Consider the following 26,282-nt stretch of genomic DNA (forward strand, 5'->3'; position numbering starts at 1 on the left):
TATCAAGTTATGGGCAAATTAGGACTGGTAAAGAACCCCATGCGGGGCAGTAGAGACAGAAGGGGGAAAAGTAGTCCTCCCACAAAAAAAAGGGCACAAGTATGTTATCAACTTACATTACCTGACCCACTTGGGGGCCAAGAAACTACAAGATGTTGTTAGGGCCTCTGACTGTTACGTTATAAGACTCTCTGACTTGGCAGAAGAAGTAGTCAAAAGCTACAAGGCCTGTGCTATAACTAATGCAGGACACTCCGCATGTGCTCCTGGGAAGAGGCTCTGGGCAACTGGCCTGCAGCCTACTGGGAGGTAGATTTTACAGAAATTAAGCCAGTCAGATATGGTAACAAGTATTTATTAGTTTTTATAGATACTTTTTCAGGCTGGGTAGAAGCTTTTCCTACAAGGACTGAGTCGGCCAATGTGGTGGCTAAGAAGATCATAGAAGAAATCTTCCTAAGGTTTAGGATACCCAAGGTAATCGGGTCTGATAATGAACCTGCCTTTGTTGCCCAGGTAAGTCAGGGACTGGCCACCCAACTGGGGATCAAATGGAAATTACATTGTGCTTACCGACCCCAGAGCTCAGGTCAGGTAGAAAGGATAAATAGAACCCTAAAGAGACTCTGACAAAATTGACTCTAAATATCAGCGGAAATGACCGGACAGCCCTCCTTCTCTTTGCCCTGTTCTGGGTTCAGAATGCCCCAGTGCGATTTAAACTCACACCTTATGAGATCCTATGTGGAGGACTACCACCCACCGTTCACTGAGTCGGGGTGGTGTGTCTCACGTAAAGGCCCTTGAAGTGGTGAGATGCCAGATCTGGGAACAACTGAAAGAAATATATTAGGCTGAAGACTTACATGTGCCATATCAGTTCCAAGTAGGGGATACTGTTTTTGTCAGGCGGCATTGAGTTGGGAATCTTGAGCCTCGTTGGAAAGGGCCATACTTGGTACTTTTGACGAATTGCAGTATCCGGGGCTTTTAACACCACCAGTCAGGATGCTTGTGTTTGGAGGACTAATCATAGGCTGAGGTTACAGGTGTAGGGACATGCCTGGGAAATCCACCAGCTGCCTACAAACATTTATGTAATGAGACCCTTAAGAGCCCTAAAACTCCTGACACCAGGGACTTGGTTCCCTGTTTAGATAAATGATGGGCTTGTAGTACAGGCCTGACAACTTGTGTGTCAACATCGGTTTTTAATGACTCCAAAGATTACTGTGTGCTTGTACAACTGGTACCTAATGTCTTTTATCATCCAGTCAACATGCTTAAAGATGAATTTGACAAGCACCCAACTCGCTTTCAATGAGAACCTATTTCTCTGACACTAGCAGTAATCCTGGGCCTCGGGGTAGCTGTCAGTGTTGGGACAGGTACCACTGCCCTAATACAGGCCCTTCAATACTTTAATAAATTAAGAATAGCCATAGATAAAAATTTGAAGGCTCTAAAACAATCTATTTCCAAATTTGAAAAGTCATTGACTTCCGTCTCAGAAGTGGTCTTACAGAATAGAAGGGGATTAGATTTGTTATTCTTAAAAGACAGAGGATTATGCACTGCTCTCAGAGAAGAATGTTGTTTCTATGTGGACCATACAGGAGTAATTAAAGACTCCATGAGTAAACTTAGAGAAAGGTTAGACAAAAGACAAAGAGACAGAGAAGCATATCAGGGAAGGTTTGAGAGCTGATTCAAGTAGATCTTTTGGGATGACTACTCTGATATCTTCCTTTATAGAACCTTTCCTAATTTTGCTTCTGCTACTGATTATAAGACCATGTATATTAAATAAACTAATTACCTTCATTAGAGAAAGAATAAGTGCTGTTCAGATTTTGATGTTATGCCACCAATATAGCGCTCTACAAGGTCAAGAAAATCAATACTACGAAGATACTGAAATCTAGTTCTATGATTAGAACTAGGTACTAGAGGAAGTGGGGAGATGAAGGACCACCAGGGGTCTTTCATATACCCTTGCTTTCTTGGAGCCTAAAGTGTCAAACGAACAACTAAAGCCTGTTCTATGATGATAGGTGCTCCAGATGGCGGTGGAAGTAGAGCAGGAGCTTGCAAAACCCAAAGGAAAGGACTATCAGAGAGAAAGCCTTCCAACCAAGGGAACAGCCAATGCCAATAAGGCTTGACCTGTGCAGAGTTAGACAGAGAGGGTCTAACATGCCACTGAGGGTCTGACAGGGGACATATTGTGAGACCCTTGCAGGAGATTGTATTTACTCAGAGTAATAGCTAGAGGGACTTACTAGCATGAATGGGTAAAAAGGAAATGAAAGAAAATCAAAATAAGGAATTTAACCAGCAAAGATTCATAACCTGTAAATAGCATTACATCTGGATATGAGTTAATTAACTTTCAAATTAGGCCTTGTGTCACAAGAGAAACAACTAGGCAAGTTGTTTACCCTTCTAAACAGCACGCTGACATGGCAAAGAAATGAAAAGTTCCTTGTCAGACATCCAAATCAAGACTACATCCCCAGTCACACCAGAGAGTCCCAGGAAAGCCTCCTCAGTCTGACTCTTGAGAAACTCACATTTACCCCATGGCTGTGTACATTCGCTCTGGAAGAAAACTTCCTCCCAATTCCTTACTTGCCTCAACCTGAATTCTTTTTCTGCTGTTATCAGGAACCTGGAAAGGCTATACATAGACGTCCGCTGACTTTTCCAGGTTTCCACACCTTTACCACTGGCAACAGATAAATCTGGAGAGTTTTAAGTGAAGGAACAGTAAAAAAAAATAGCTTTCAGAAAAAATAATCTAGTACAATATTAAGAATTGACCACAGGGAGAAGGAAACATCTCAGGTCACTTAAGAGGCTATGCAGTATAGCAAGATGGAGACCATTGATTTGGGATAGGAGGATGCTCAAATTCAATTCTTTGGAACCAGTGGAGTAGATGTTGTAATGGCCAGCTTTCATTGTCAATTTGACCAGGGCTGTTAATTCCTACCACCACTACGCCCACTTGGGCGTAGCCTCTTATACTATTTATGCCGATGTAAAGCGCACATCCTGCCTCTTTTCTTTTCCGACTGTGGGATTCTGTTGCTGTTCTCCGTTCCAGCAGAGAATTGTGACTATGTGAGCCTATCCTACTTAAAAACCCTCTACTATCCTCAATTCTGAGCTAGTGTGGGATTTCTTTTAAGCAACCATCTTCAGACCAGAGTTAGAATCACCTAAGAGACAAGTTCTCCAGGCATTTCTAGAGAAGCTTAACTGAGAAAGAAGGCCTGTATATGGGCAACACCATCTGATGGGCTGGACGTAGGAAGCCAGAAGAGTTCCAGAATTCGGGATTCTTTTCTCCTGGTTCATCAGAGCTGAGGGGCTCTGGATGTATCTCCGACTCTCACAAGTTCTGTCTTTCATGATGGACTGTACCCTCATATCAGAAGAAAATAAATCCTTCCTTCTTAAAACTATTTCTGTCAGGTGTCCTCTCCCGGTGATGAAAAGAGGAACCAAGGAGGTTAGCGATCATTGGCAGAATAATTGGAAGTGAAGCGTTGTTATTTATTAAAATGAGAAAGAAAGAAGAAAGATAAAGGAGAAGATTAAGAGTTCAAGTCTGAGAAATTAGACACACAAATAGGAACATGAAAAAGTAGCTGGAGATCCTGGAGCTTAGAAAAGGGGATGCTGGGACTTGAAACAAACATTTGGGAGTCTTCAGTGTTGAGCTGGAATTTAAAGTCATGGAGTTGGAAACAATCACTATAATGAAAAAAGAGAGTCCTGGGGCTAGAAATAGCACTCAGCAACATAAAGAACTATTCCTAGGGAACTGTGTGGGAAGAGGAGGCAGAAAGATTTTTAAGAGCCACTGGGAATGGAGGACATCAAAGAAACAGTGCCTTCCAGATACCGCCGGGCTGACACACGTACAAAGTCACAGAGACTGTGGCAGCAAGCACAGGGCCTGCATGGGTGAAAACAGACAGGGTCCCAGCACTGCGACGAGAGAGTGCACATGATTCCTACTCCCTAATGAAGAATCTATCTCCAATTAACAACCACTTGGAAGGAAAAGTTGGTTCCCCCAAGACAGTCTCACTGAGAATACCAACCACACTGAGGGTCAGGCCCCATGCCTGGCAGGAGAGCTAACACAGAACAAACTCAAAGATTTTGTTGAAATTTTTTTTCATATTGTTTCATTTGGGCTTTCTGAACTTTTGTTTTTTACTTTACTGGTCTTTTGCTTATGTATTATTTCTGACTTTGTTTTTTTATGGGGTTTGTGTGTATGTATCTGTTTGTATTTCTTGTGCTCTTTGATTATTTTTCCTTTGTTGTTTGTTCATTTTTTTATTCTTGCTTATCTGTCTTTTTTATTTGCCTGTCTGTTTTCTTAAGAGAGAGGGGAAGAAGATGTGGAGTTGGAAAGATGGGGAGGTGGGAAGGAGGTGAGGTGGGGGAAATGTGATCAGAATATATTCTATGGAAAATAACTTTATTTTAAATAATAATAGTAAAAGAAGAACTCTAGTCAAGGAGTCTGAGTGACAGCAACAGCCAGGGAGGAGAAAAAACAAGAGCACACACTATTCTGGAAATTAAGTTGGAAAAAAAGTTTTCCTTTTTTTTAAAATTAATTTTTGTTTAGCTCTACATTTTTCTCTGCTCCCCTCTCCCATTCAATCCTCTCCCAGTTTCCCATGCTCCCAAGTTATTCAGGAAAGCTTGTCTTTTTCTACTTCCCCCAAAATGTCTTTCAAAGACAAATAGTTCCTTGGAGAAGGGAAGTAACATTCCTCAGTGCTGAGACCACTGGTAGGTTGTCCTTGCTCAAGGACTAACTCCCCACTCACACTCATGCAAGGAACATAAATTAAAGGCAATGGGCCACAACCCAAGAAAAGACACTGGAATAGGAAGGGAGGGTGCTGGGAAGAGGGGTTTGGTGGCATGAAGGTGACAGGAGGATCATGGGGGGATATCATTGAAACTATTAAAGAATAAGTAGTTTTAAAACCAATAGGAACTAATTAATGATGTTAAGTGTAACTGAAAGGCCAATAAATCCTGGACAGAGAGTGAACATGTGGATTTGCCAATGTGCGACTATTGGCCACTCAAACTAAGGATATTTCTTACTAAGTTACTTAGAAACTAGAAGTGGCTTCAGCAACAGCCTGGGAAAATGGCTTTATCAAAGAACCCAGACACGACATAGAGACAACAGCTATGTAGAGTCTTTTCAAGGAATCTTGGTATAAAACAGAAATGAAAATGGGGGCAATAGCTGGAAGGGTGTCCTAGCTTGTTATCTGTTGCTGTGGTAACCATGGACTGAGAAAGAGACAGACAGAGACAGAGAGAGACTTCAAAAACCCATACTCCACAAAATTGGAAAACTTTAAAAAAAAAAAAAAGGACTAATTTCTTGTCCACTAATTTGGTAATACCACTTACCAAAGTGAAATCAGATCAGAAAACAATTTGAAAAGACCTACAATCCCCATGGAAATAGAAGCAGTCATTAAAAGCCTCCAAACCAAAAAAAGCCAGGACCAGATGGTTGTAGTGCAGAATTCTACCAGACTTTAAAAGAAGACCTAATACCAACACTCCCCAGATTATTCTATAAAATAGAAACAGAAGGAGAACTGCCAAATTTATTCTATGAGTCCACAGTTATTCTGATACCCAAACCACACAAAGACCAAACAACACAAAAGAATTACAGACCACCTATCTCTCAAGAACATTGATGCAAAAATACTCAAATACTCACAAACCAAATTCAAGAATGCATCAAAAAGATCATCCACCATGATCAAGTGGGCTTTATTCCAGAGATACAGGACTTGTTCAACATATGAAAATCTGTCAATGTAACCTTTCCTTTAAAGAAACTGAAAGCAAAATGATCATCTTCTTAGATGCTGAAAAAGTCTTCGACAAAATCCAACATCAATTCATGATAAAAGTCTTGTAGACATCAGGAATACAAGGGGCATACTTAAACATAATAAAGGCAATATACAACAAGCCTCTAGCCAACATCAAATTAAATGGAGAGAAACTCAAAGCAATTTCACTACAATCAGGAATAAGACAAGGTTGTCCACTCTCTCAATATCTATTCAATATAGTATTTGAAGTCCTAGTTAGACCAAGAAGGCAACTTAAGGAGATCAGGGAGGTATAAATTGGAAATGAAGAAGTCAAAGTATCACTATTTGCAGATGATATGATAGTATATATAACCAGTCCCAAAAATTCTACCAGAGAACTCTTACAGGTAATAAACACCTTCAGTGAAGTGCCTGGATACAAGGTTAATCAAAAAGGAATCAGTAGCCCTCCTATATACAAATGATAAACTGGAAGATAAAAAAATCAAACAAACAACACCTTTCACAATTGCCACAAATAATATGTAATATCTTGGGGTAAGTTTAACAAAGCAAGTGAAAGATCTGTATGATAAAAACTTCAAGTCTTTAAAAAAGAAAATTGAAGAAAATATCAGAAGATGAAAATATCTTCCATGCTCAAGGATTGGTAGGATTAACAAAGTTAAAATGACAATCTTACCTAAAACAATCTATAGATTCCAAGCAATCCCCACCGAAATCCCAGCACAAAGTTAAAGGACACCATCAATAGGACAAAACAGCAGCCTACAGAATGGGTAAACATCTCCACCAACCCCACTTCTGACAGAGGAATGATTTCTAAAACATATAAAGAACTCAAGAAACTAAACATCAACAAACAAAATAATTCAATTAAAAATGGGTACAAAAATGGGGTACAGATCTACACAGAGAATTCTCAATAGAGGAATCTCAAATGACAGAAACACTTAAAGAAATGTTCAACATCCTTAGCTGTAGTAATTTGAAAGAAAATGGCCTCCAAAGGGAGTGACATTATTAGGAGATGAGACCTTGTTGGAATAAGAGTGTCACTGCGGAGGTGGCTTTGAGGTCTCACACACACTTCAGCCATGCCAAGTGAGACAGATCACTTCCTGTTGCTTGTTCTCCACCACCACGTCTGCCTGCTGCTGCCGTGGTCCACTATGATGATGATAGGCTGAACCTCTGAACTGTAAGTGAGCCACCCCATCTAAATGTTTTCCTTTATAAGAGTTGCCATAGTTCATAGCAATAGAAACCCTAACTAAGACATTAGCTATCAGGGAAATGCAAATCAAAACTGAGATTCTATCTCACACCTGTCAGAATGACTAAGATCAAAAACTCAAGTGACAGCTCATGTTGGAGAGGATGTGGAACATGGAACACTCTTCCATTGCTGGCAGGAGTGCAAACTTGTACCATCACTTTGGAAATTAATATGTCAGTCTCTCAGACAATTGGGAATTGATCTACCTCTAGATCCAGCTATATCACTCTTGGACATATACACAAAGGCTGTTCCATCATACCACAAGGACATTTGCTCAAATATGTTCAAAGCAGCTTTATTCATAATAACCAGAAACTGGTTATTTTTGCCATGTGGCTCAGTACCTTTTTCAGTGGAGCAGTTTACATCCTGCTACTTTGGTGATCTGGGCAGGAGTGGCAGAGAAAGCTTCCTCCTCCCTAGCCTTATCCTATTCTCATTGCCCTGCCTCTACTTCCTGTCTGGTTGACCCACCTATACTTCCTGCCTGGCCAATCAGCGTTTTATTAAAATACATGATTGACAGAATACAGACAATTCTCCTGTATCAGGAAGGAGTGCGTGGGGTGGGACAGAAAGGGAATGAGAGGAGAGGAGGGAGGGGAAAAGGTGAAATTGGGGTCTGGATGTAAAAAAAAATAATAATAAAATAATTTTGTAAAAATTTTTCTTCATTTATTTTCATTTTATGTGCATTGGTGTTGGGTTCCCTGGAACTGGAATTACAGACAGTTGCAAGCTACCATGTGGGTGCTGGGAATTGAACCCAGATCCTCTAGAAGAGCACTCAGTGCTTTTAAACACTGAGCCATCTTTCCACTCCAATAAAACAAATTTTTAAAAAAGAAGAAGAAATTTAGTTGTCCCAGCAGGCCAGTATTTTCTGTTGAACACATATGGCACATTTCTCAAAATTGACCATGGATACATGAGTTTATCTCTGTAAATGAAAGCTTTGCATTCTTTAGACTTTATTTAGATTCTTTTTACACTTGTTTCATGTGATGTGGGGGTTAGGGAAGGGTTATGAATGTCAAAGTACATGTGTGGGGGGTCAGAGGATAATTTGTGGGAGTCAGTTCTCTTTCTGCACCCTAGGGGTTCCTGAATCAGTTCACCAGGCTTCCTGGAACTCACTTTGTAGACCAGACTGGTATTGAACTTGTAGCATGAGGGTCTGCTTATTGGGGTTTCTGTCCTGTCCAGTTCTCACAGCTGGTAAGCCCCCAAAGAAAATCACACAGAGAGTCTACATTAGACATAAACTGATTGGCCCATCAGCTCAGGATTCGTATTAGCTCTTATAACTTACATTAACCCATTATTCTTATCTATGTTAGGCACGTGGCTTGGTACCTTTTCCGGTGGGACAGGTCATATCTTGCTTCTTCCATGGTCTGAGCAGGACTGTGCAAAGAGCTTCCTTCTTCCCAGAATACTCCTGTTCTCATTGCCCTACCTCTACTTCCTGTCTGGTTGTCCCACCTATACTTCCTGCCTGGTTACTGGCCAAACAGCATTTATTTAAAACATGATTGACAGAATACAGACAATTCTCCTGCACCATGAACTCACTGAGATTCGCCTGACTTCGCCTCCCAAGTGTTCAGAATTAAGGTGTGTGCCACCACCACTCAACCTCTTTCAGAGTTTTGAGAGGTAACTCACTGAGGCACAAAATGCCTTTAGACACATTTATAGTTACATTTCTATTTAATTTTACCCAGAGAAAGGAAGCAGATAGGTAGAAAAGAAAAGAAGGAACTAAGGATAAAGAAGAGTCTGTTCTCAGTAATGGATTTAAAACACTGTAAATGTGGAAAGTTTGAGCAGAGGCAAACAAACAAACAAAACAAAAAAACAAAAACAAAAAAACAGAAGCAAAGAAAAGGAAGACGATGGTGACAGGAATGAGAGACCCTGCGTTGTGGAAGACACATGGTAAAAGTCCAAGGGAAGGAAATTAGAATGCACTTGGAGGTGCTAACTGAACAAAAGGTTGTGTGTACTCAGAGAAAACTATGGGTTCTGTCTGAGTATGGTTAAGTTCACTAACAATAAGATACATGGGGGATCTATTTTCCTTTTCTAACATTATTGACTTGGTAGAGAGAATATGCCTCCATTGAGTTAGGCTATATCTGGTAAAATCTATGAGTATTCTTGTGTGAACCTATTTGTCTATACAATTGAGTGTATGAGTGTAGGTGCATGTGAAAGACAGAAAGCCATTTGGATGTCATTCCTCAGGTGCCACCCACCTTTTTAATTTTCAGCAAGGTCTCTCCCAGGCCTGGAACTTGCCAAGTACTCTAGATTGGTTGGCTGTGGAGTTCCAGGCACACACTTGTTCCCAGCTCCCCACTGTTGGGGTTATAAGTGTACAGCATAGTACCTACATTTTTAATGTGGCTTCTGGGGGTAAAACTGAGGTCCTGTTCACAAGGCAAGGAGTTTAGCAGCTGAGCCACCCCACAGCCTCTGACACCACTTTTCTTTGTGACAATTCTTTAAAGTACTAAAACATGTAACAGGAGCCTGATAATTGTTAGCTCACCTCTTCCTTTTAAATATGAGAGGTGCTATAACATTCCCAGGAAACAACTTGTATACCTTAAATGTAACAAGATAGGATACAGGTATAAAGAAAATAAAAGGGTTCACATTCCATCAGGGTTGACAATACTCCTTTACTGCATAAGAAGTCTAGTACAGCATGTCTGGGACTTTATTAAGTTTGTATTTTTCAATGTAAGTTTGGTTTTCATTGAAATTTCTATAGCATCCTTAAAGTCTACAGGTTTTTAGTCTCAAAACAGGAGAAAGGGGAATTTGTCTACAAGGATGCTACAGGACCAGGCACAGGGTCCAGAAACAGCCCCTTGTACATGCTGTTTGAGAAAATACTAGTCACTGGGACAAAAAGGAGGACTTGTCACTAAGTCAGACATTCCTGTTTTGAAAGTTGAGCTTCTCAGCTATAACCGAATGATCTGGAATGTGATGTTTTGAATACTTTGCTAACTCTGTGATCTGATCAGAATCAAGAAAACATCAGGAAACAATGGCTCGGCTGGTTATGAAAGACTGTATGTTTGTGTGTAAGCTCAACAACTGTAGAGCCTAAAATATTTTCTGTAAACAAAAGTTGCTCAATCCTACTCAGCTTTTGTTTTGTTTTGTTTTAGTTTTTTGAGATAAAAGTTTAGTTTTTTTGAGTTTTGGTGCACTTGTAGACCAGGCTGGCCTCGAACTCACAGAGATCCACCCACCTCTGCCTCCTGAGTGTTGGCATTAAAGGCATGCACCACCACTGTCTGGCTTCAGCCTTTTTACTGCCCCCCCCCAAGAAATAAGGCTGATAAAGACTTGCTATTTCCTATTTTCCTTTCAAACAGAAATTAAATAATTGCTCATACTTCATCTCAAACAAAGTATAAATTCTTCCTGAATACAAAATCATTTTATTCAATTACCTATGAATAGCTTCATTCATTCATCTGTGTGCCCAGAAGAGAAAAGATGGCAAAGAAACAAAAGATCAATTTGTGCTTATTTTTCAATGTTGCTGAGGATACACAGTGAATACCTTAGTCCAATATATTCAGTGTTGTGTACCTAACCACTGTTTGCCATGTACACACATCCCAAGAAGCAGGTTTGTAGTGCTAAAGTGTGTTAAACAGAGGAAACCATGTCACAACAGTACAATCAAAGGTGGACTCTCAGAGCTCCAACCACACACTTCTAGAAGATTGTGTGCCTTTGTACATAGAAGGCAGGAAGAAGTCCCAGTTCTAAAAGGAAAATTGTCTCATTGATCCAAGCAAGCCACACCTGTATTCATGAATTGAATTACAATACTGTATCCCACAAATAATTACAAATGTATTATATATGTGTTGACTTTATGTTTCAATCACAAAACATAAAATCAACCTAAAAGGAGGGTTTACTTTGGCTCCTGGTTTTAGGGGTTGTTAGTCCAAGTGGCTTAATCTAATTTCTTTTAAGCCATTACTGAGGCTTATGGAAGAGGAAAGCAATTCACACCATAGTGATCAGGAAGGGGGGGGGTGATGGGCAAGAGAGGAAGAGGCTAGGGACACGAGATAGAGCCCCAGAGGTTCCACCTCCTACCACCAAGCTCTAGTTTCTAATTTGCCACCACCTCATAAATGTCCATCAAATCGTGAACCCATCTGGAGGTTAACCAGAACCCTCTGGCCACTTTCCAAAAGTACTACCTCTGAACACTTCTACAGTGGAGAAAAGACTTCAACATGCTAGCTTTTGGAAACATTTCAGACCAAATCCTAGCAATTTTTTATCTAAAAAATAAAATTAAAATATATAAAGAGCTTGAATTACATAATTAAAATTTAACTAGTATGAAGCAGGTACTCTCCTTCTAGCATATAAAAACCTAAACAAAATTCTCAACTCAGAAATAGCCAAGAAAGAAATGTAAAGATATATAAATACAACCCATTATACTCAGGAAGTAATAAATGGATAATATGGGCAGAAAGCACTGAGTGATCCCAGTCAACATCAGTGGGCTCCACAGTGGTGCAGGAAGGGAGACTCCTGGGAAATCTGAAGGATCCAGATTTCAGATGAGAACAGACTTAACAAGATTGTGACACACGGCTGAGCCTTGCAGCCTGCCAATTGCTTAGTAATTACAAGTTTTCCTCAGATCTATGCATGGATGCTTTTGGGGAAGTTGTTTTCCCCATCTATACCAAGAACTTGTATCTTCATTTATCAAATGTGTCCATTTGTGTGGCTTTAAATATTATATGTCCACCAATAATGTGTTAATCATAGCTGTAGAAGACTTTAAAGTAACATATTCATTGGACCGCTATGTAACTCTGAGTCCCTATGTTACCAGTATTTGACACATCATTTTAGTGTTGACGCTGCCAACAGCACTGGAAAATACTGGAGAGCCCGTTAGATTCCAGAGCTCTCCTGTGCCTGCCCCACTAGGAGCCTACAACCACCTACGATCATGGAGTCAGACTGGCGCTCCTAACCCAGCTGTCTACTGCTGCTGAGGAACACAAGATGACAAACAGCACAAGGAGCCATGTTGTGAGCCAGCTTGAGTTCAGAAGAGCCATGCCAATTCTCAATAGATACCCAAAGTCCCCTCCTTAGGTTTACGACGAGCAGAACAACCTGAGGTATAACATTCTCTTGGAAGTGTGTACTGATGTATATACAGAGTAGTGACCGATTAAAATATTGCTTCTACTAAGTTTCACTATATGGTTATCACTGGGATTTATCTTGAGCATTTTTGTGTTCCTATATTGAACTTCCTAAGTAAGTGGATAATTCTTTAAATTCACACATTAAGCAGAGGAAGGCTGTGTCATGGCCAGAACCCAGCCCACAAAGGCTTCCTCTTTATAGCTGTCATTCTTTCCACTTAATGACTCTCCCTCTGGCCTGAGGGAGGATGCAGTTTCCCCGCAGGCTAACACAATCAGCATTCTCTTATACTTGGAAGCACTTCCTGTTTTGCTGTTTTTCTGCTCCCTTGCTTTGTGACTTTCCCCAAAGACACAGGCCACACAACTGCCAGCACTCACAGCAACACTTGCTGTCATTTTCCTTTGTCCATGCTTCTGCCCATCAGGAGATATGAGAGGATCAGAAAGGTATTGGAATAGCTTGAAGGAAACAACATTCCAAGTGGTACTGGGCAAAGTCTACAAGATTTATACAATTCCATTTAATCTACACAGGAAACTGCATTAAACCATAGCTTTAAGGAAACATATTTCTTTAAACCACCACAGCAGGGCTTTTATGTGATTACTTTTTCTCCAGTCTTACTGAAAGTTAAACTGGTATTAAAAGGAAAACAGTTTCAGCTAGACCCTGAAAGGAAAAAGAAGGAAGCGGGTTTTAGTGCAGACACACAGAGAGGATGGGGGGGGGGAGAGAACCTCTAAGAGCCAGTAGCACCAGGAAGCACCAGGAGGGGAGGCTTTGACCTCCACACAGGCAGTGTGACACAGACTCTCTGACACACACACTAAATAAACATTTTTAAAAATCTTCAAAATATAATTAACCCAAAGAATTTATTACTGTACCCTATACCCCATGTCCTTGGACCATAATAAGCTCTCAACAAGCATTTCCTGAATCAAATCAATGCCAGCTGGCAGCAGCATCTACTGTCTCCTGGGGCCACCACGGACAGTGGTGTCAGAGTGAAGGGAGGACAGGCTCCCACTGGGTCCAGATAACAATTACCGTTTCACGGTTGGGGTCACTTCTTTAAAAGATGGATATATAAAATCAAGCCAAGAGAAAAGTGCATATTTCTTTTAAGACCTTTATTGATTTTTATATTACAAAAGTATTACAGACTGGTATTACAGAAAAAACAGAATGGGGAAAACTTCTGGTGATTCTGTTATCTAGAAGTTATTTCTTACACTTGGTGCACAGCCCTTCCAGTCTTTTCCTTGTACATACAGTGTTTTAAAATACATTATCACATTGTCTATGCTGATTTAAAATGTTATTTTCACTCAATAACACAACACGGATTTTTAGAAGATGATACAGTAGCACTTCATGGGTTATGTCAGAAATTACACTTCAACATTTAGATAACTGCCCCTTTTCTACCCATAAACTCGTGTCACTAAGCTGTGGTGGGTGACAAAAATCTGTCACAAATTAAAATATTTTTCTTCAGCACACATTTGCCAACAGAGAATGGTTAGGTATGAAAGCTGCTAAGGCTTTTGAATAGATCTTACATGCCTTATATAAAATGCTATGCTAACTCAAAGTTCCTTCAGCAAAACATAAAAACCACCCCTGCATCACTGGCAAAGGACACAGTCAATAAAATCTATGCTATTCAGGGATAAAAACTTAACTGCTAATAAGCATTTCTTGTATTTATTTGTATTCAACCAGAAAAACGGAACTGCGATGTCTAGAGTGAACGGAGCCGCACACGGGCTGACAGCTGACACGGACAGTGATCTCTTCATGCTCATCCCCAGTTGCTCCACTGATTCGTACTTTCCACACTGAATACAGCTCTGAGCACAGGGAGCAGTGAAGAGAAGACAAACACAGCCCTGCTCTGGAACTCACACTACAGTAAGGCAGGCAGGTGTGTGATAGGCTACTCCAGCCCAGCATCGCCAGCATTTTACAAAGGGCTCATGGTGCTCTAGGTGGGCAAAAGAAAAGGATGCTTTTGTTTTTTAAAAAACAACTGAACTGCAATAGAGATGGAGACCCCAATGGTTATGAGAGGCATTGGACACACCAAGGATACCAGAGACGCAGAATGGTGTTAACTTCTGGAACAATGCTAATAAATCTACTCTTCATAAAGTTAGAGCCCAAGTTATGCATTCAAGATTAAGAATAATCAGATTTCCCTTCATTCAACTGGTAGCAATTAGCTTTTTCCCAATTATTTCCTAATATAGACAAGTCAATGTAACTATCTTATGACCAAACTTCTTAAGACAAATGATCAGTAAACAGGGAAAATGACTCACTGATAGTCAAGTGGTCTACCATTAAGGACGAAGCACTCACCCCAAAGAAAAGTTCCTCTGCAGATTTTCTGCCTGGGTTATTTTGTGGTTAGTCTTTTTCAACAAAGTAGCATCATTAGAAAAATGTCTGCATGAGAAACTATGACTTATCAGCTCTGACATAACTTCAGAGTTCCAGGAGTTACCAAGTGGCCTAGTTTTCCTCCTAGTCATGAGATGCGATGGCTCCGGAGTCATTATTCCCACTTACCGGAGCTTTACTGGAAGAGGTAGGAGCTGGCAGCACAGTGGCTCTATTCTTTTCGTCAGCATCATTCACTCATTTTAACAAATCTTCAGAACCCATTGCCCTTAAAATACAACATTAGACACATCATGAGGGGCTTTTACAAACAAGATACATTACCAATGTGTACATCAGTCTTACCCCTCCTCCCCGCCATGGGAGAACCCAATTATCTCAGTTATGACCATGAACAGGCAAAACAGGAACTCTTGCGAAGTTCAAGCCCAAGGTTCTCACCATGTTATACTTTCCATTCAGGCTTTCCCTTCCCAGACGATTCTCTCTCCTGTTGCCTAAAATATATTTCTAAAACTCCAAACTTCCCCTCCCTAAGTCTTTCAGAAGTCACAACCCCTAAACTGGCAAGATCTCAGAACATACTGAGTGGGCTACCTTCAGTCATGGAATAATTTCATTGCCTATAAGAAGGCCCTGTGCTCTGGTTACAGGCATACTTAGTGTCTGTTTGGTTCCGCCAACATTTCTGGCAAACTCTTGACACAAGACAATATGTTAGGAACTGAAGGCATGCTTCTCATTCCTAGGAATGTGCAGGAAACATGTAAACATTTGAGTAAGTGTTCGTTGCTCACTCGTGTCACTAAGCAAACTTCTAAGTTCCTGGCCACGAGCATAAGCAGAACTCTCATGTATTCGCAGCACCGCAGGGAAGGCAGTCATGCACATTCTCATTCACTCCATGACTACATGATGAGGTGAGTAACACAGTTCCTGCTTTCTGAACTTTGTCCTCTTGAGGATCATAAGCTACAAGAGTTCAGAAAAGGCATGGTGGCTCGCATCTTAATTCCAGCCCTGTAGAGTCAAAAGCAGAAGCAGAACTGTTTTCAGTTTGAAGCCAGTGTGAACTACATAGTGAGCTCCAGATATCTTTTAGAAGGAGACTCTAAAACAAATACAAAAGCAGAGTTTAGGAGCTGTTCACTTTTGTCCTAGACAGTAGGAAATGCAGCCAAGTCTTAGCTCTGAACTGCTGACAGTCAATCACTGTTTCGTCTGTCCCACGCCTGCTGGGTGGTCCTTATATTACCTTCTTTTAGAGCAACTCTAGATAATGAATCTAAAACAGGGGTAACTACTCTATTGTTCTGCAATATCCTCAGTGAGATTTGAAGCATTTCTCATCATAGTCAGACCAAAGCAATACCAGGTACTTGCTGACTTTATATAAAAAGAATGGAATAGAAACTTCTAAATAGAGATCTAGAATTTTCTCACTCTGTGACTTTGTTCACAGTTGACACGCCGAGGTACACATGGGCACACAGTGTGTTCAAGGCACACCAGTTGGAAAGTCAGCAGGCCTTTGAAAGTTCAGAACTGGCGCAGGTGGAAGGAGAGGGAGGACACAGGGCTTCCTGCTCCAGTCAGAACACTTTTAACTATTTTAAAAAACTGTACCTAGGTAAAATTTCTCTTGAAAAAGTCTGGTGATTTAATTATTAAACACAATCTATTTAAAGAGAATCAATAAGATATCATAGTACTTTGTTTCATAAACCCTTCCTGCAGTGTTAATCGATCCATCTTTAATGACTACAGCAGTTAAAGCTTGTACACTTCATTCCAAGCACATCCTAGATCAGTGGTTCTCAACCTTCCTAAAGATGTGCGCCTTTAATAGTTCTCATGTTGTAGTGACCCCTAATTATAAAGTTATTTTTGTTGCTATTTCATAAGTGATTTTGCTACTATTCTCAACTGTAATGCAAATATTTGGGTTTTCTGATGGTCTTAGGTGACCCCTGTGAAAGAGCCACCTGACCCCAAGGGAGTCTCAATCCACAGGCTGAGAGTCACTGCTCTGATAAGTCTTATGTACTCACATTTAACCACCTCTTAAGAAACGCTGAACCATTATCACCTGTACTAACAGAGCAAATAATTGGCTCACATCTTTGGCATCAGAGACCAATTTTCTTTTATATAACCAACTGCATCTATATCTTAGTATATCAACTTTTTCACATATGATTTTATGAAACTGCTAGAATTCATTGAACACATGTCCAACAAGGATAACTGATGTTTGGTTCAGACAGCGGAATAGCTAATCTGTACGCTATTTCCCCTCCAATAGTCCTGATAAATAGGGACGTTATAGAAATACTAATGTTCAAATTTGAGAACCAGTACATGGAAGGATCCGGAAAGGGCCAGAATATCAGGCCCCAGTGTGGGAAAACTTTCTGGAACAAACTGGGGGAAAGGAGAGGGCACTTCTACTGCAGTTCCAGCTCACCTATACTTCTGTCTGATATACATCAGATAGGAACTCTGGGGACTGTAAAAAGACTAGGTGTCCATTTCACGGCTGCCAGTGGGTTATTTCTACTAAATGTCATAATAGGTAGAAATTAGAAGAAATGACAGGAAAAGACAGATATGGCTATCTCTATCTACAGACATGCTGACAAGAGAGCGTCCCCAGAAGAGAAGTGGGAGAGCAGGTTTGGACCGTTGTGATGTTGTATTAGTTGCTCAAGCAGTGTGGACTAACCTAAATCCCAGACTCTACAGTGGCTACTTGCCAGCACCAAAGACAAATGGCTTAAGATGTCTACTGCTGAAGAGAAAACATATCCAGTGTAAACTTCAGAGGGCTGTGAATGCTAGCACAACTTATCTGCATAGGGAGTCACTGGGTGCCTTACTGCAGCTTCAACTTCTATTACACGCTAAGCACAGTTATGAGCTAGATCTGTTTTCTGAATAAATGTTTAATTAGCCCCGATTCTGTTCCATTCATATATATCTATGGTCAATCTTTTATCAGATATGAATATAACTACAGTGAATGATACTTGTATTTCCTTGGACTTTATACAAAATCAGTCTTAGTCTGTGCTTTCAGAAGAACAGGAAAAACAGGATGGAAAACTTGACACTAAAGAAACAAACCCATTCATTCATTGAGGTTGAATGTTTACAAAATGCTTAATTCCATTCACAATCAGCCTTTCACAATCCAGAAGTGGGCAAGTCTGCCCTCTAGTGCTAAAACTATCAAACTGAATCAGAAGGCAGTTTCCAACTACCAGAAGAAAATTAGCAGACTATTCTTAAAATATAAAACTGTATTATTAATCAAAATAAAAAGCTTCATTCGAAGAAAAAAATGACACGTATCTTTTTATTTCACTATTTGATTATATATTTGATAATTATTACCAATATTTTTGCTTTGTTTGTTTTCTCCAGAAAAGGTTTCTTTGTGTATCCCTGACTGTCCTGGAACTCACACTGTAGACCAGGCTGACCTTGAACTCACAGAGATCCACCTGCCTCTGCCTCCCAAATGCTGGGATTAAGGTGTGTGCCATCACAGCCCCGCCTTTCAATCTTGCTTTAGAAATCCCAGTGCTTCATAACACTAGAGAAAGTCTATGCTGTGGCAGAAACTGTTTACATTACTTGAAAAATAAATCCCACAACACTACTCTAAAATTCCATAAATCTTATCATTTCAGCTCTACTACCTGGCTACACACAGCTTCTATGGGAATTCATCTGTGTCCTTGCTTAAAACAAGCGCACACACTAGGACATTCAAATTTCGATGAACATTAGAATTCCACATTAAAATATCCAACTGTTTACTCTCTCATCCACCTGAACATCTAACAGGCTTCTTTACACATGTATGTTAAAACAACTTTTACCTCTCATGCATGCTTTTCTGAGTCTTTCCATCTTGGTAAATGACTACTTTCTTTATGGGCTCCTAAAGTCCCAAGCCTTCAATAATTTTTCTTCACACTCCACAGTCTATCAACACACGCTACACATCACAAGGTAGCTGGAATCTGACCACTTCCATTGACTTTGGCTTTCAAGCACATTTTTTTTATTACAGTCATATATTATCTTTGACGATAACCCTAACTGCTTTCTCACCCGATGAAAGCCATCTTTAGACAAGACTGTAATGATAAACTACAACCAGGCACAACTGCTAACCCAAATCTCTCGCCTCCCTTTTTAATGTTTGCAAATACCATTGCCTTCATCCCTGTCTTGAAGACAAGAACGCTACCAGCTCATGGCCTCAGTACACGATATTCTTTCTGTCTGGAATGACAGACTCCCAAACACTGTCCTCATTCACTTCCTCAGGTCTGTTTAGTTTTAACACTAAATATGGTCTATTTAAAATAGGAATAATGGGCAAGAGGGATTGCTGAGCAAGTAAAGATACTTGCTGATAGACTGAGGACTAGTTTGAGCCCTAAGAACCAGAGTGGAAGGAAAGAACCAACTCCCACAAGCTGTGTTCTTACTCCCATGTTTCACAGGCGTGAGTGCACAAGCACAAGCACGCACACACACACACACAATTAAAAGAGCAACCCTACACTTACTCTCCAAACCCTTCCTCAAACAGTCTTATACATGTCCATGTATTTCACATACCAATTAAAATGAAAAACACCATACAGATCAGACTACGCATTCTATGCTTTGCTGTATACTCAGGAGACTATTCTTGATATAAAGCAGAGAGCTGAGATTACTGACTTAATGATCTAGTCTAAGAATATAAACACATGGTAAACTAAAGAGCAAATATGGGAAAATTTGCCAGAGAAAAATTATTTTTGATCTTTGCCACTACCAGGGATTGAATCTAGTACCTCACACATTGTTCAAGCATTTTACCACTGAGCTATATCCTCCTTCAGTAAGAAAATGAACTATTGAATCATTTTTTGTTCATATACTAAGATATACTGACTTAATATCTATCACACGCTGTGAAGTGGTATCTATTTGAACTTCTTTACAGTACTGATAAACACTACCAATAGTATTTTACAAAAGAACTGAGGATGACAGAGTCAAGTAACTTGTCTAAAAGTTGCATGGTATTTGACAAAAGAAAAAACTCCAAGGTGCTTAGCTGTTGCTTCTAGGAACTTACAAAAACAGTATAGGTACTCTCCACTTATAATACTCAAAAACTTCATTTCTAAGACTAGTGAATTAGTAATTCTAAGTTTTAAATGACAAGTTATCACAAGTATTATTCTTCCCTCTTTGTATGATTCAAATGTGACTGGCAGCAGACACATAAAAGGTAATTTTCTTTTGACTTGCCCAGTGCACTGAAGGGCTTTTATCCAGATCTATAGTTAGAATCAATGGGGAGAGTTCTGTACTAACAGAGCAGAGACGACTGAAGGCAGATATAGCAAATGTGTGACTAGTCGTAAGACAGGTGCTGGGAAAACCGTGTGCAGCCTTAAGAGGCAAAAGTGTCGACAATGTGCACAAAGTTTACGGCAGAAACTCATTTTTCTAGTTTATAAAAGCTAACCATAAAAATTACACTGCAGCCAGGCGGTGGTGACACACACCTTTAATCCCAGAATTTGGGAGGCAGAGGCAGGATCTCGAGTTTGAGGTCAGCCTGGTCTACAAAGTAAGTTCCAGGACAGCCAGGCCAACACAGAGAAACCCTGGGGGACGGCGGGGGGGGGGGGGGGATTTAACTTTGCTTTTGGCACTTCAAATCCATGAACAGAAAATGAACCTTATATACTCTGTCTGGTTGTTACTAAGTAATAAAACTGTATTCATTGAGCTCTAAGATCCAGAGTATTTGAGAATTTGGACTAGCCTTTCCTTCTGGGTTTACTGAAAAGGATCTTGCCTCTGATGCTCCCTGTGGCGCTTTCCAGTTTGTGCAAGAAATGACACATCTTGAGAGAATTCCTCTCCAGTAGAAACAAACTTTTCTTCAGCAATAGGATTATTGCTTTTTAAGACACACTTAAAATATGTTATTAAAAAGCCTCCACTTACTTAGATATCTGGGAAGAATGTGGAAGCTACACATCAAAACTTTAGGCTATATGACCTTACAAGACAGAACAAGATTTTACTTTGTCACAGATTACTATCCTGATAGTATTAGCAAAAATCAGAAAATAAACACGTTATTCAGGGAGTCTTAACTCTTGCTCCTGGAGTTTCATTATCTGTTCATACTTTCTAAATCATGAGAAAGATCATGTTCTGTTCAACAAACAGAGAAAAGTAAAATGACCACTAGGCAAGATATTTTGTGTCCTGAAGCTGAGCAATGTCAAATGCCTTAAATTCAGTTATCTCAGAAAGGCACTCCCACCCCATCTCACAACCTACTCACCCAAAGTGAAGGTATTCGGCACTGTTTAAACAAATTTGGTTTGCTAATTGAGAAACATTTACATATAAGAGACTCCCAAGGGTCATCTAGCACTAACACCCTCTTGGGACTTTTCCACTCCATTAAAAACTAATCTAGACTAGTTCAGAGTAAAAACACACCAATAAAACCTATATATTCGCTATAAATTAGAAAAAAATGTCAAAAAAGTACTAAGTCAGGCCAGGTGTTGTGGTTAATGCCTGCAATCGAGCCATTCCTCTGGTTGAGGTCAAAGGATTCTGAGTTAGGGCAGGCCTAAGCTACATACACAATGAGTTCAAAATCAGGCTGTGATAAAGAATGAGACGCTGTGTCTTGAGAACCCATAAAAGCATAAAGAATTTCACCGTCAACACTTAAACATGCCGTACCTAACCAGTAAGAGACAAATACACACTGGTTAGATAAGTGTGTTACACACTGGAGCTATGGAGACTATCTCTCTAGCCATTTTGCTAAAGTGCCACAGTTGGCTTTACTTCTGTGTGTACATTTTGTGAGAAAGACAACCCCACATTATAAAGCACCATAGGTATTTCATTTTCCATAACACAATAAATCTGAGCACTTGAGACAGGACCCCGGGAAGGCACTTCAGGTTTAAAGGGGGAGGCACATTTAACTGTAGGCTCCTTACTGCTGTCCCCAACACAATGACATACTGTTCACAAATACAGAATGGCAAGGGACATTGTCCCCACCCCGACAAATACATCTGGGCAGAGTAAATTTGCCTTTCAAGTCGGTGAATGTTAAAAATTTGAGGGCTGAGGGCAAGAGTAAAGACATAACCGGAGTGATGATTTTAAGAAAAAAAAATCAGTGAATTTAAGTTTAATTTCCAGATTTTTTATAAGAAATGAAACACATATGCTCTCATATGCTTTGCTGCTTCCTAAGGTCATCAACAAGATTTGAATATTATTTCACTTAGACAATTAGATGATAGAGAGCATTCGTCCATGTTATATCCTGGAAACTTGTAAGATTTCACTTACATAGATGTGGAAGCTAAAAAAGAAAATAGGACAATATTCTCCAAGTTTAGAAGTTGTACCTTGGAGAAAAGACAATAAAATTACAAATTCAGGGGAAAGAGAGATGCTCAGCGTTAAGAGCATTGGCTGCTCTTGCAGAGGACACAGATTCTGTTCCTAGCACCTACGTAGCTGCTCACAATCATTTTCAACTCTAATTCCATGGGCTCTGATGTCCTCTTCTCAACTCCCTGAGCACCAGGAGCATGTGGTGCAGACATGCATGCAGGTAATACACTCATGCACATAAAATGAAATAAATAAATCTAAATTTTTTAAAATTATAAATCAAAAGGTCTCGACTGGGTAAATATATGGTAGTTCAGTGGTAGGGCACTTGCCTACTATATATGTCAGGTGACCATGTTCAATGCCAAGTAACCATGCCCCCACAAAAAGTATAAAGCGGCAAATGTTTCCTTATAATGAATTTTGTTTTAAAACATCATTTGTGATGTTAAATAACACTGTTGGTATGCTAAATTCTACTACCTCAACCAGTCTCAGATCTACAACGAATAATTCAGGAAAATGACCCCTATCTGAAAGACTTTAGAACAAACCTGTTATTTCTCACTGCCCTGTCAATGTTCTATACTGCTAGGAAAATTAATCTTACTAAGAAGGCAAGTAGAGCATTAGCAATTGTGGTCTCCTTACTCGTCAAAAAAAAAAAAAGGCAAGGCTTTCAGAAAGATAGTCTCTCTAAAGAAATCAGTACTAACTATCATTCATTAAAAATAATCAACCTTTACTGTAAATCCCAACTGAAATTGTCTTATGGGGGTATATCTACTTCTTCCCACTCATACAGGAACCAGAAGTACTACTCAAGCTGGGGTGTGTGAACTTTTGAGTATCAACAGTTTCACATACCTAGAACACTGGTCAATCTTAAAAAGCAATGGACAGCTAGGCTTGGTGCCAATCTAAAATGTGCTTTTCACATAAATTATACAAGGATGTCAACTTTTCTGTTAGTAGTCTAAGTCTATGATAAACAATAGCAAATGTGTGGCTGTAATTGTAAACTGCCTCACTGGGGATAGGGTGTAGCTCAGGGCAGAGGCTCATATAAGCAAGGTCCTGTAGCCCTCACAGGGGAACAAAATATATGGCCTCCTGAGTTGTATAGTTACACCAAATCTCTCGTACTTCCTTACTGTTTATCTTCCCCTCCAGTGTGTATCATAACCAAGCTCAAGTATTCTGTAGCAGACAAAGTGCTCTCAGCAAAACCCCATATATCGTCATGGCTAAAAACATGCTAATTACTAAATAATCATGAGAAAGAACACGACTTCAATAATGGTTCTAAAACTTTTCTTAAGGATGTCTGACCTTGTTCTTGCAAACAAGAGCTTTGTAACTTAATAGAAATAGGGAAAACTTACAATTCACCATGAAAAATGCCTACTGAAAACACTTTATGGTTAGAAAATAAGACAACTTGAACATAATCTTTCCAACATACTCTTTAGATAAGGTTTGTACATAAAACAGTTTTTGTAAAAACCTAAAATTGGAGTCCTTCCCATACTTGTAGCTGCGATCAGAAAACAGTATCCCACAAGCTAAAGTTACCATGCTTTCTAATTATGCAAAGAGGAGGAATATCAGTAGCCGCACCACTGACAGGTACACTTCCAAATATTTAAACTGCTTAAAGTCTTTAAAGTTCTACAAACTCAAGGTGATTTAGAACTTCAAAAGTTGAAGAAATAAAAATTTACCAAAATAAATACCACTGACACTCAATGGACATCTTCACTTTAAGGCCTTTGTCACAAATCTGAATCTTTATTGTTCTAAAATAAATGTTAAAAACATAACTTGAAACAAAAACGTCAATATTCAGTCTCAGAAGACATGTGGCTCAATGCCCATCACATGTAACAAGAAAACTTCCTTTAAAAAAAGGAAAAAGTACTATGAGGAGTCTTTCGTGAGTGAAAACGCCCCTTGTATATCCTCCCTCTTCCTGCATTTTCTTCACGAGATCTGTATGTTCTTCACAACAGTTCTTGCTATGATGTTTGACGGATTTTTTGCCACTCCACAAATTCATCAAGAAGAACAGGCCCTAAACAAAAGAAATAAGTTTTGTTATAATTCAGTAAAGTTATCCTTGTAACAAGCTCTGAGGTGGCAACGGTCCACCTACTCTACCCTGTCCTTCATTTACTGCTTTCAGTTTTGTTTATCCCCCAGGGTTATGTCCTTCTCAAGGAGTGTTTCATGAACACCTATGATTGAGACAAAACTAACCTTTCCCCCACAGCACTAGCATTTAAAACTCAGAAAACATATTTCTGCTGTATCAAGAAGCAAGAGCACTTGTTAAGGGGGTGTGGCCACATAAGGCTGATTTTATTCTAAAGATAAGACACAGTAAAAAGAACAGCATAAAGCAAATGCCAAGTACCTGACTGACTAACTATTCTTAAAAAACAAGTTTTTTAATGTAGAGGTTTCAAATGTTTACCAACAAAAGCCAAATGGGCAACTTCAACGAGTTTTAGTATTTGTGATGTATGGAATTCAGTATTTCAAAATGTATGAAAAGTATGACCATGAAAAGATATGCTTGTCTTGTTTTTCTCAAAACATAAAACCTCTGGGTGTTCTTTTCTCTCTTGCTTTTAGCAGAGCACACAGAAACAGCCGGGCAGGCAAAGCACTAAATGGTAATGTTGGAACACTGTGTGGACTGCCATGCTGGAGAGCAAGCTCAACAGTCACTACTTGGTTCCAAACTCTGAAACCTACAAAGGAATACAGGTGCAATGTGTCAGATTTTCTGATAGTTCAAAAAATATACAATTTTATTTTTATGTCAAACCTCTCAGTTTTAAATGTTGGTTCAACATAACACAGATATCCACATCTGCAGGCTCTATGTACCTCTTGGGCTATTAGCCTACTGCAGAAAATGATTATTTCTTCAAACAAGAATTAAACTCTGTGATCCTGTAGGGAAAGAACATTACATACGGGAGGCAGGCTGTCTCTTTGGCACCTTGCTTTGTGTCACAGTGTGCTATTTCCATTTTCGTTATAAAGCAAGACACCTTTCCATGTACCCCTTGTGGACAGTGAAACACTACAGCACTCCAAATGGCAGTGGAGACTTAAAGTTTAAGAGTTCTACGGAATTAATTTGGCTTATTTGTTGTGCCTTTGTCCTTTTAAATTCATGAGTGGAACTTTTCTTCCGCTGAAAAGGCAAGTACAAATAGGATATTGGCTTCTTGGCTGAGAAATGATCATTTAGCTGTAACATCTATTCACTGAAGAATCAACATTTTTATTCACTAGCATAGATTTTATTTTATAACACTGTTGAATCTAGACGCTCCCTCCCCACATTCTGATTAAATAATGATTTATTGTTACACTAGTCCAAACTGTTTGTTAATGCCTCAGAATGCATAAACATGTTTAACATCTTTAGGAATTTATTTTCACAGGAATGCATGATATACTTACAAGCACCATCTTCATCGTAGTTACTAAGATCGGCATGAACTGTCCTGCTGAATTCTAATACATTGTACCACTGATCTTTGTTCATAACACGATACTTTGATTGCTGTGGAAAATATGATATAAAAATTTGGACTACAGAACCAACATTCTTATTGGGGCTTGATTTTAGTGACTCTATCCATTTATTTGGCCTTTCCTAAAATATTTCTTCCTTTCTTAATTACTTGCTGTTCTAGACTCATTTGTATTATCATGTATTTTCTTTTCTGAAAGTCAATATGACTAATACTGAGACTTACATATGGTACACCCATGTGGCTCTCAGCTAAAACCTATCCTATATGTGGTTGGCCTGACTGTGTGGTTTCCACTGTACAGAACTTGTGTACATAAGCTACATTTTGAAGAGGGCATCTACAGTAGTAGTGGGAACAATATGAGCTTGGGTCCATATATGAGTGCTCCCTGGAAAGTTACATCTGTGGCAGAGAACTTGGTGGGCAGGCGCT

General features: G+C 39.6%; 1 protein-coding gene across 3 annotated transcripts in view; it reads right to left on the reverse strand.

Annotated features, from left to right (window-relative positions):
* Nucleotides 1–24,050: 24,050 nt before the first annotated feature.
* The window catches only part of Dcun1d5 (defective in cullin neddylation 1 domain containing 5), a 30,138-nt gene continuing 27,906 nt past the window's right edge, over nucleotides 24,051–26,282 (reverse strand). The window contains exons 7-9 of one of the 3 annotated variants that reach the window (XM_087905880.1): nucleotides 25,774–25,876; nucleotides 24,900–25,049; nucleotides 24,170–24,367 (exon numbers count right to left, since the gene is read on the reverse strand). In XM_087905880.1, coding sequence (XP_087762006.1) covers nucleotides 24,312–24,367; nucleotides 24,900–25,049; nucleotides 25,774–25,876 — 309 coding nt within the window. In that variant the 3' untranslated portion in view covers nucleotides 24,170–24,311. Of the gene's footprint in view, nucleotides 24,368–24,899; nucleotides 25,050–25,773; nucleotides 25,877–26,282 lie in introns of all 3 variants that reach the window. The other 2 variants (XM_048429222.3, XM_048429221.3) reach the window with 2 other exon arrangements.

Source organism: Myodes glareolus, chromosome 4, assembly GCF_982192425.1.
Source record: "Myodes glareolus chromosome 4, mMyoGla1.1, whole genome shotgun sequence".
Classification (NCBI taxonomy): domain Eukaryota; kingdom Metazoa; phylum Chordata; class Mammalia; order Rodentia; family Cricetidae; genus Myodes; species Myodes glareolus.